General features: G+C 40.9%; 1 protein-coding gene across 2 annotated transcripts; it reads right to left on the reverse strand.

The window, feature by feature from the left end:
• Positions 1–28: 28 nt before the first annotated feature.
• On the reverse strand, positions 29–10,417 carry LOC133479764 (sialoadhesin). 2 transcript variants are annotated; one of them, XM_061777137.1, is made up of 10 exons: positions 10,348–10,417; positions 9,898–10,009; positions 9,194–9,248; positions 6,747–7,121; positions 5,909–6,214; positions 5,066–5,329; positions 3,223–3,498; positions 2,762–2,873; positions 2,533–2,686; positions 29–1,556 (listed from the first exon to the last, which is right to left on the reverse strand). In XM_061777137.1, exons 3-10 carry the CDS (start codon positions 9,210–9,212, stop codon positions 1,416–1,418), a joined length of 1,647 nt encoding a protein of 548 aa, XP_061633121.1. In that variant the 5' UTR covers positions 9,213–9,248; positions 9,898–10,009; positions 10,348–10,417; the 3' UTR covers positions 29–1,415. The 2 variants fall into 2 exon arrangements, with proteins under 2 accessions (XP_061633121.1, XP_061633120.1); XM_061777136.1 differs by having other exon boundaries at positions 9,194–9,257.
• Positions 10,418–10,752: the final 335 nt, after the last annotated feature.

Raw genomic sequence — 10,752 nt, forward strand, 5'->3', positions numbered from 1 at the left:
TTTCTTCTTTTGTAGGTAACGTAATCACTAAGCGAGAATGTTTTTATTATTATTACAACAACCAAGAGGCAAAACAGGAGCAAAATGTTCAAAGATCAAAGTAAAAATTCAGAAAACAAGAGGGGTGTATGCTATAAATGAAAATGTAATCTACATCCATCCATCCATTTTCTACTGCTTATTCGAGGATGGGTCGCGGGGGCAGTAGCTTTAGCAGGGACGCCCAGACTTCCCTCTCCCCAGCCACTTCATCCAGCTCTTCTGGGGGGATCCCGAGGCATTCCCAGCCCAGCCGAAAGACGTAGTCTCTCCAGCATGTCCTGGGTCATCTCCGGGGTCTCCTCCCGGTGGGACGTGCCCGGAACACCTCACCAGGGAGGCGTCCGGGAGGCATCCGAATCAGATACCCCAGCCACCTCATCTGGGCTCCTCTCGATGTGAAGGAGCAGCGGCTCTACTCTGAGATCCTCCCGGATGACCAAGCTTCTCACCCCATCTCTAAGGGAGAGCCCGGACACCCTGCGGAGGAAACTCATTTTGGCCGCTTGTATCCGGGATCTTGTTCTTTCGGTCAGGACCCACAGCTCGTGACCATAGGTGAGGGTAGGAAAGTGGATCGACCGGTAAATTGAGAGCTTCGCCTTTCGGCTTAGCTCCTTCTTTACCACAACGGTCCGATACAAAGTCCGCATCACTGCAGACGCTGCACCGATCCGCCTGTCGATCTCCCATTCAATTATTCCCTCACTCGTGAACAAGACCCCAAGATACTTGAACTCCATCCATCCATTTTCTGAGCCGCTTCTCCTCACTAGGGTCGCGGGCGTGCTGGAGCCTATCCCAGCTGTCATCGGGCAGGAGGCGGGGTACACCCTGAACTGGTTGCCAGCCAATCGCAGGGCACATAGAGACAAACAACCATTCGCACTCACAGTCATGCCTACGGGCAATTTAGAATCTCCAATTAATGCATCTTTTTGGGATGTGGGAGGAAATCGGAGTGCCCGGAGAAAACCCATGCAGGCACGGGGAGAACATGCAAACTCCACACAGGCGGGGATGGGGATTGAACCCCGCACCTCAGAACTGTGAGGCTGACGGTCTAACCAGTCGCCCAACAAGTCCATTACTCTTACTTAATAATCACAACGAGGGCTAAAAGCCTGTTTTTCAAGCAGGAAAAAAGTGTATTGTCATTGTGGTATGCTTTTTTTCCCACAAATGCAATAAAGCTTTTTATGCCTTATTGCCTGTAGAGGAACATAAAATGTCTTAACAAGAATCAATTTATGTGCGCACAAGTAGGACAGATCAAATCAAACCAGACTAAGTGGCCATTAAAGCTTTTCATCTGTCATATAAATAAAACAGAGTACAGAGGAAGGTCACAGGGTCATCGTCGCTCAGTGAGACTTTTAGAGGACCTCCAGGTAGATGGCTGATTCTGGATCAGCCGCAGTGACACCCTGCTCCTCCCTGGTGGTGACTTGTGTGTCCACGCCTCCACGCGGACCCCCTTGCCTTCTCTCGCCGCCTCTTTTCCCCATCGGACGCAGCTAACAATTGAAAGAAGTTGATCACGAATGTGGAACGAGGAACCGGTTCGATTGATGATTACTCAGATCAGCTAAATTTGGTTCATAGAGCTCTTAAAAAACAACAACAACAACAACAGCTGCGGAAAAAAAAGTGCTGTACATAAATACAATGGAACAAAAAAAAACACATAGTAATAATAATAATAATAATCTTTAAAGTCATATGACAATGACCATAGAACTGTGGCAACTGAGGATGGGGATAATCACAGAACTGCAACATACTGTAGGACAGGGTTCGGCTGCCTCAGGTAAACTGATGATGATGATGATGATGATAACAACAGAAATTAACATAGGGTTACTGATTATAACCATGGAACTGTGACACAGGAAAGAGCTCAGCTGCCTTGGGTTGACTGCTGATGATGATAACCATAGAACCGTGACAACTGATGACGATGATGATTATAATAGAACTGCGACTGATGATGATTATGATGATGATAACCATAGAACTGCAAAATGGATGTTATTTTGACACATTTGTATATTTAATACCGAATTAAAACTTTAAACCATACAAAAACATGAGCAAGGTGTGCGCGTAGTTGACCAAGACAACTCCTAATATACGTGTGTGCGTGCGTATATATATATATATATATATATATATATATATATATATATATATATATATATATATATATATATATATATATATTAAGCAATAGGAGAAAAATCCTGTATATCCCAAAAAATAATTAGCATCTTCAGAAAACATGTTGCAAATCATGAAATTTAATTTGGGACACGTAATGGTAAAGACATTTCTGCATTAAAATGTTTTACAAATGATAACAACTTCCAATAATTCAAATGCTCTGATCAGTAAAATTAATTGATTTTCAAAATAACATTGAGTGCGGTATGTCTTTACTGTTACTGATCAAATTGTATGGAAATTATACAACTGAGAGTGTTGCTGGCGCACCTGTTTGGTGCGCACAAAGCGTGGTGTGCAGTTCTGGTAGAGCAGCTGGTAACTCCCGTTGGTGTACACGTGGCTCACCTCCGAGCAGTTGATGTAGACCGGCATGCGGGCCTGGTACGGTCCAGGTCCTGACGGGCGTCCGCTAAGCACGTGTCTGACAGGACAGACGCGTACCAGATGTCAAGACCCTTACCCCTAACACTAGAGGGCACTCAGCTCACTGACTTACTTGCCCAACTTCTTTCGACAGCAGCAGAAGAAAACGAGCACGGCCAGGGAAATGCCGGACAAGATGGCGGCGGCGGCGATAGGGACCAAAAACCACAGCAGCAGCCAAGAGTCTGCACAAGGGGACAATAAAACACCATAGTTTATGGTCATGTTTAAAATGGTCACTTGTTATTAGGCAGAATAGATGGGGCGCTAAAAGCCCAAAAGCTCCAAAAGTCCAATTATGAAATAAAAACAACAACAACAAAAAAACACACATAGTATGCATACACATACAAAACAATCCATTGGGTTTGATTTATTTATGTATTTTTAATCAGAAAAACACAGATGTGTTCAAATATAACTTTTTTAAAATCTGAAACTTAAATTCTTCTTCTTAATATTATTAGTTATTATTATACGAAACACAAAGCATTTCATCCTAAATTCTGACGAAAGTGATGTTTCTGAACTCACCTCGTGCTCCTTGGCGCTGCCACAGCATCATGGAGTCATTCCCGAGGGCGTTGAGGGCCAAGCAGGCGACCGTCTGTAGCCCCCCGTCTACCCGGCCCCTTAGAGTGGCCGTGAGGGCGTTGGCTGAGAGGGATGCGTTGTAGCCCCGTGGCGGGGCGGTGCCGTTGACGCTCCATCTGAGGGTGGGAAGCGGGTTAGCCTGGGCCAAGCAGACGCAACGCAGCTCCCGATCCTCCAGGATGCAAGCTGACGACAGTTGCTGGATGACGGGCTTATCTGAAAGGGAGAAGAACCTCAAAATATTTTGGTATTCATAATCTAGTCTAATAAAATACAGCAAACTCAATTATGATGTATTCGAGACCGTGTGGGAAATCGGAACATCCCACTTACAGTTGAAAGACAATTAAGATTTTTGATTCTATATCTTTTAAGCGACGTGGTCACCTGTTGCCAGGCAGAATAGTGCCCCCTTTTCTCGTGGCCCTAAAGCCCAATTATAAAACAAAAACAAAATACCATCCATCCATCCATCCATTTTCTGAGCCGCTTCTCCTCACTAGGGTTGCGGGCGTGCTGGAGCCTATCCCAGCTGTCATCGGGCAGGAGGCGGGGTACACCCTGAACTGGTTGCCAGCCAATCGCAGGGCACAAAGAAACAAACAACCATTCGCACTCACAGTCATGCCTACGGGCAATTTAGAGTCTCCAATTAATGCATGTTTTTGGGATGTGGGAGGAAACCAGAGTGCCCGGAGAAAACCCACGCAGGCACGGGGAAAACATGCAAACTCCACACAGGCGGGGCCGGGGATTGAACCCTGGGTCCTCAGAACTGTGAGGCTGACGCTCTAACCAGTCGGCCACCGTGCCGCCAAAACAAAATACCAACTAAGCATTTTTTTTTCCTTTTTAAAATATTATCTAAATCATAATTTTTTTCCTGAAACAACAATTTTTTTTTTATATACAAACAAACCCCCAAAAAATGTTTTCTTGTCTTTTCTATGTTTACCATCTTAAACACAAGAAAATATATTTAATTTTACATTTTTTAATATAATAAACAAACAGATTTATTTACTTTTGTTTAAAAAAAACTAAAACACAATAATCATTTAAAAAAGTTTTTTGTTATTAACAATATATATATATATATATATATATATATATATATATATATATATATATATATATATATATCCATCCACACATCCATTTCTCCTCACAAGGGTCGCGGGCGTGCTGGAGCCTATCCCAACACCCAACATTTTTTGTAATTTAAAAATATAAATACAGACATCAAACAACCTTTTTTTTTTTGCTTGAATTAGATTTGAAACATTTTTTGTTATTTCTTTTTTATATACAGAGGGAAAGTTATATTTGTTGTTTTCGTCCATTTATTTTGCCTCAAAAACAAAATAATGTATTATTATTATTATTATTATTATTATTATTATGTTTTTCATCTGTAACACAAACATTAAAAAACATTTCAGATTTTTTAAAATGTTTTTTTTTTAATTTGAGAAAAAAATTACATTTTTTTACCCCAAAAACAAGCGCATTTTGTTATTCGTTTATTTTACGTTTTTCCCTCAAAACAAAATTATCTAATTTCTTTATTTTTCTACGCCACACTTCTGCTACACTAATGTTTTTTCCATTATTTTTTAATCCTTTTATCGTAAACACGTAACATTTTTTGTAGTTTAAAAATTTTTTTACTGGAAAAACACCAACGTCTCTTTCATAGTAACTGTGCTGCCACACACAATGACAGAATATTTTGGACTCGTTGGGGCACTTCCCAACATGCCGTCAACCAATGCAAAATTACATTGAACATTGAGGACGGTGGTCCGAGACTGGGCTCGTCCGACCAGGTTCTTGGCCATGCAGCGGACCGCCGTGTCCCGCGTCACATTGTACAGGCGGATGGTGTGCGTGCGCTGGCCCAGGTGGATCGTACGGCCGCGGTGGCTGTAAGACCAGCGGTACTCGGACACCGGCGGGTCGGCTTTGCACGAGCAGGCCACCAGGGCGCTACCCCCCTCCTGCACCATCAGGGTCTGCACCTGCACCGTCACATCTTTGGGTGGGACTGCAGAGCGAGACATGGAATTCATATATTGGTGATGTTGTAAGAAAACAAGCAGCAGTACACTGTAACCAATTCGTGTACTAAATAACAACTTGTTGCCAGGCAGAATTTGTGGAGCACAATTACTTCTGCCCCAAAGGTTAACACATTAGTCGGGCATGTAAAAACTAGCGTGGTCATTTGTTGCTAGGCACTTTGCCCAAAAAACATTACAAATATCGACGCAGTCTGTTGTGGTCACTTGTTGCATGGTGGAATTTGTGCGGATTTGTGGGGGACAATTACACTTGCCCCTATGTCTGATGAGGAAATATATACGGTGTGTATGTGTATATATATATATATATATATACACACACACGCACACACACACGTATATTAGGAGTTGTTGTGGTCAACTACACGCACACTTTGCTCATGCTTTTGTATGATTTAAAGTTTTAATTCGGTATTAAATATACAAATGTGTCAAACATAACATCTATTTTGCACCATGGCAATCCTGGCAAGGCACTTCCCCACTTGCCCCGTGATGCAAAATGATTAATAAGCATGTGAAAGTGTGTGACAAGTGCTTACATGTAACATGGAGATCCTTGAAGGTGGACACCACCTGTACTCTTGGGTAGATGAGCTCACATCGTAGGCCCGCCTTCACGCGGCGCGACACCCTGAAGGTGAGTGAGGTCTGGAGCACCGGCTGATGGTCTTGGTTGTAGAGGGTCCGCACCTCCTGGTCCCCCACCGGCTGCACTCCTCGCTCCCATTGCCAACGCAAGGTCGGGGGTCCGGAGGGGCACTGGTAGCTGACGCTGCAGTTGAAGGTGACCACCTGTCCATCTGTGGCTGACGACACGCCGCTGATAACTGGAGCCTCCGGGGTGTCTGCCAGGAGAGAGAACATAAAGTATGTCATCTTTATGCTTTTTTTATTTAATAAAACATACATACCGCCTCAACAGGCTGCATTAGAAATATCAAATAAATCAGAGGAAAAGAGACAGAGAAAACTAAGAGGAAGCGGATGTTGTGTACCGGACCATTTGCAAACACTAGCAGCTTAACTCAGTTCCAGCTAGTTTGCTGCGTAAATGGACTGGTGTGGGGCCATTAGCAGAAACAAGCAGTTGAAGTCAGATCCAACTAGGTTGTTGCCTAATTGGACTGCCATAGAAATACAAAATAAAACAAGGAAAAGAGATAGAGAACTGAGAGAAGAAGCGGCTATTTGGTACAGGACAATAAGTAGAAACCAGAAGATTAATTCAGACCCGCTTAGTTTGCTGCCTAAACGAGCTCCCATAGAAATACTAACTAAACGCTGAGTGAGGAAGCGAGAATTTGGTGTGGGACCATTTACAGTTAGTTCAGAGCCACTCAACTAGTTTACTGCCTAAACAGGCTGCTTCCAACTCACCCACAACATCCAAACTGAAAGATTTGGCCCTCCCCCAAACAGAGTCTCCAGTCTTCTTCAGAGCCACCTCGTAAGTCCAGGCATCTTCCACACTGACCGCGTCCATCTTCAACGAGCAGTCGCCGTCCACCAGACCCAACAGTGACGTACGTCCCCGGAAGTCGTCGGTGACTTCCTCCATGTCGTCGCTGTTGAAGGCCACGCGCGACTGGCGGAATCGGCTGTGATCTCGTAGGCGCACGTTCACCTCGGGGCGTATCCTTTCCGAGGGGGAGTAGGAGCAGGGGATGAGCACGCACGAGCCCACCACGGCGAGGACGCGGTCGGGCATGGAGGGCTCCAGGGAGGAAGCCTGCACCCCCGTAAACAAGGCCGCTGTTAGGATGCACAAGACAGGAAATCATAGCTACATACATACAAACAGGACAGTGGAAAAGTGTAACCCTCCTCTTGAAATGTGCCTTTCAGTACAGTGGAAAGCGCCACAAAATTGTATTTATTTTTATTTATTTGAAACTGTTTAACCAGGAAAGCCTCACTGAGATGCAAAATCTCCTTTACAAGCGTGTTCTGGTCCAAGACAATATGCAGTCATGGAAGCAACATACAGACAAACATCCATCCATCCATCGATTCTCAACACCGCTTATCCTGGTTAGGGTCACGGGGCGCTGGAGCCTATTCCAGCTAGCTTCGGGCGAAAGGCGGACTACACCCTGAACTGGTCGCCAGTCAGTCGCAGGGCACATATAGACACGGACAACCATTCGCAGTCACATTCACATCGTCACTGAGTGGGAACTGAATCCACGCTGCCCGCACCAAAGTCAGGCTAGTGTACCACTACACCATTAGTGACCTACAGACAAACAATACAAAATAAATACATTAGGCTCATCAACATGTCCAGTGAATTTGCATCACAAACTTTGCATTTACAACCTGTTGTATCATCATCCAACCCCTTCAGTTTAATTTTAAAAAACATTTAAAGAGACCTGCTCCCTTAGGCCACATTTTTGTAAAGTAATCAGAATCAGAATCAGAATCACCTTTATTTGCCAAGTATGTCCAAAAAACACACAAGGAATTTGTCTCCGGTAGTTGGAGCCGCTCTAGTACGACAACAGACAGTCAATTGACAGAGAACACTTTTGAGACATAAAGACATTGACAATAAAGGGCAATAAAGGGTTGCTAGTTATCTGGTAATGCCGGTACAATTATTATTATTTTTTTGACAATTGTGCAAAAAGATGCAGAGTCCTCTAGCACTTAGAGCAGTTTGAATGACTAATATAGCAATAGTCCGGTGCAATGACCATTGTGCAAGGAGTGCCGAGACTTCAAGTAATGTATGTAGTTTAAAGTGACTAGTAGTACGACAATCTGGGACAATGTTGATTGTGCAAATGTTGCAGACTCTGGCATGAGTGGCCAGTATTGGTCAACAACAGATATGCAAATAGTGCAGCGTGGCGAGACTACTACCTACAGTGAGTGCACGATAATAATAATAATAATAATAATAATAATATATTATATTAATTATTAATAATAATATTTTATCAAATTAATAATAATAATATTTGTATGAAATTACTATATTATAAAAATATATATTATATAAAATGTATATTACTACCTATGTTTCTAAATTACAATAATATAGTAATATATTATTAAAAAATTACTATTAAAGTAAAAAAGTAAAGAAACCTTTTACTATTCATTTTGTAATTATATAATTTATTTCTAAATATTATATATATATATATATATATAATTTCACTTATATAACAACAACAAAAAATAGTAATATAATATTGACATTTGTAATCATCATCATCATCATAAAAGAATTGACATTTTGTATGACAATATTATTACGATACATACTATATAATATATATGATTATGTTTTTTAAATTACAAAAATATATACTAAAATATATAAAATATATTATCATATAATCATTGTGTAATTATATGAGGTTTTTTTTATATCATAGGAATACTAGTAACCCCAACCCCAATAACAAGAACAATATTAATAATAATAACTGCAACAGTAACACTTTTTGTAGAGCTTTTGAAGGAATCCACTGACACTTTATGTATGCAACGACTACTACTACAGTTAATAATAATAAGGACGTTAATGTGAATTAGTGTCCTGAAAAGGTTGACAGCATTCATAGCAATCAATATCATGAGCTGACCTGAATGAAATAAAATAAAGTAAAATCTATTGAATTCTGTTTAATTACATTATAATTGCCAATGGTAAAACCTCCAACAACAGAAACATATGCACAGGCTTGTATTTTTAGAAGAGGGCAAATACTTTTTTTTTTAATGTAACATTATAATAATAAAAATACATTAAAAGCGGTACAACTGTCCAGTAAATGAGCCAATTGATATAAATGATGATTTGCACTCACCAAATAGCAGAGGCCACATGAGTCCGACGACTGCGTCCACATGCGTATGACTCCTCTGTCGACACTGAAGAGGAAGCGGAAGTTGATTTAGGATGAAGGACCCCGACATTGTTTCACAATTCCCTTTACCTCCTAATCTCACACTCAACTCTAACTTTTTCGAATTTAGTTTTCAATAATTCTCATAAAGATCAACATTGCAGAGGTGGGGGAATCAAGTAACCTGACTCGAGTCGGGCTTAACTCGCCAATTTTGCAATCTGGGACTAATCAAAATTTAAGAACGACTTGGTTTGACATAGACTTCACTGCATGACTTGACTCATCGCTTTACATTTGACATTGAAGTATCATGGAGGGTGATTCAAGATTATTGATTACATTTGGATTCAAGTATTATGTTTTGATCAAAATGGGCAAAATAGCAACATGCAAGGTTTACAACTCAAAGATAAGAACCACACAAGTATGACCTAACCTCATCCCAACTTCACATTTTAGTTCACCAATTGCTGGTCAAACATTTACTGAGCAATGTTAACTAAAGTGGGCTAACTCCAATTTCTTTCATTTTGCGGGAGAGTGTTTTAAAGTTGAATGGCTGCAATAAAATCGGGGTGATTTATACAGTATAATGGTGATTTATATGACAATGATTAATTCATATGGATACTTGTTTTTACAGAAATCGTGGTTTTCCTCACATTTTGGCATTTTGAGAAAGTAGAATGATTATACTGCTTGTAATTTTGTCCACAACTGAAGTATAATTTCCAGTTTCATCGGCTGGATCCCAGTCAGTGTCATCTAGGTTGCCTGAAAGACAAGAAAAGAACCTGGTATTAGAAAAAGAATTCAGTGCAATAGCGGTCTAGGTCCAAACAAATGTCACCTCTATCACTATTTCCTGAAAAAGGATACATAACATTCACAACAATACTAACCAGGAGTTCTTCCCTGTACTACTGTATTTAATATTGACGTTATATGGATGTTTTGTTACATTATATTATTATATATGTGTACAATATTTGTTACTGTGAAGCCGTTGGAGACTTTTTGTCATTAGGGGCTACTATAAAACTAAAATTGAAATGAATTGAAAATGAACTAACAATCAGCTGCACTGGCACCGAGGTAAAAGCAAAACTTACTGCGGAGTCTTCCATCAATCTCTGAACCTCATTTTCAAAAAATGGGAGCTGGCGTAGTGTTGCACTTTTGAATCAGGAAAAGGGCTGAGTGCCATAAAGGACTGCCCTCATATGTCAACATTGGAAGTGAACCTTGATCTTGATTAGTATTCATCTGAAAGATAGAGTTTCTCTATTTGTTTCTGCACTTAAATTATAAATGACAAACATGATCGAGCTATGCTTTATAACGGTTACGCAAGCCAATCAAGTGATAGACAATACGGAGACGGGTTTGGGAGGATACAAAATGTGACTGTGAATGTGTTAGTACAGTTAATTAATGCAAGTACACTTATGGACTACAGATTGGCTGCTGTGCAAATCTATGTTGTGACATAGCAAGATTGTATGACTTCATTTATG

The sequence above is a fragment of the Phyllopteryx taeniolatus genome, chromosome 6, assembly GCF_024500385.1.
Source record: "Phyllopteryx taeniolatus isolate TA_2022b chromosome 6, UOR_Ptae_1.2, whole genome shotgun sequence".
NCBI classification, from domain to species: Eukaryota; Metazoa; Chordata; class Actinopteri; order Syngnathiformes; family Syngnathidae; genus Phyllopteryx; species Phyllopteryx taeniolatus.

What these genes read in the sequence shown, in the direction of transcription:
- LOC133479764 (XM_061777137.1), bottom strand. An exon ending in TTTCAGTTTGGATGTTGTGG is followed by an intron (nt 6,215 to 6,746) that starts GTGAGTTGGAAG and finishes CTCTCCTGGCAG; the next exon opens with ACACCCCGGAGGCTCCAGTT. An exon ending in CAAGGATCTCCATGTTACAT is followed by an intron (nt 5,330 to 5,908) that starts GTAAGCACTTGT and finishes CTCGCTCTGCAG; the next exon opens with TCCCACCCAAAGATGTGACG.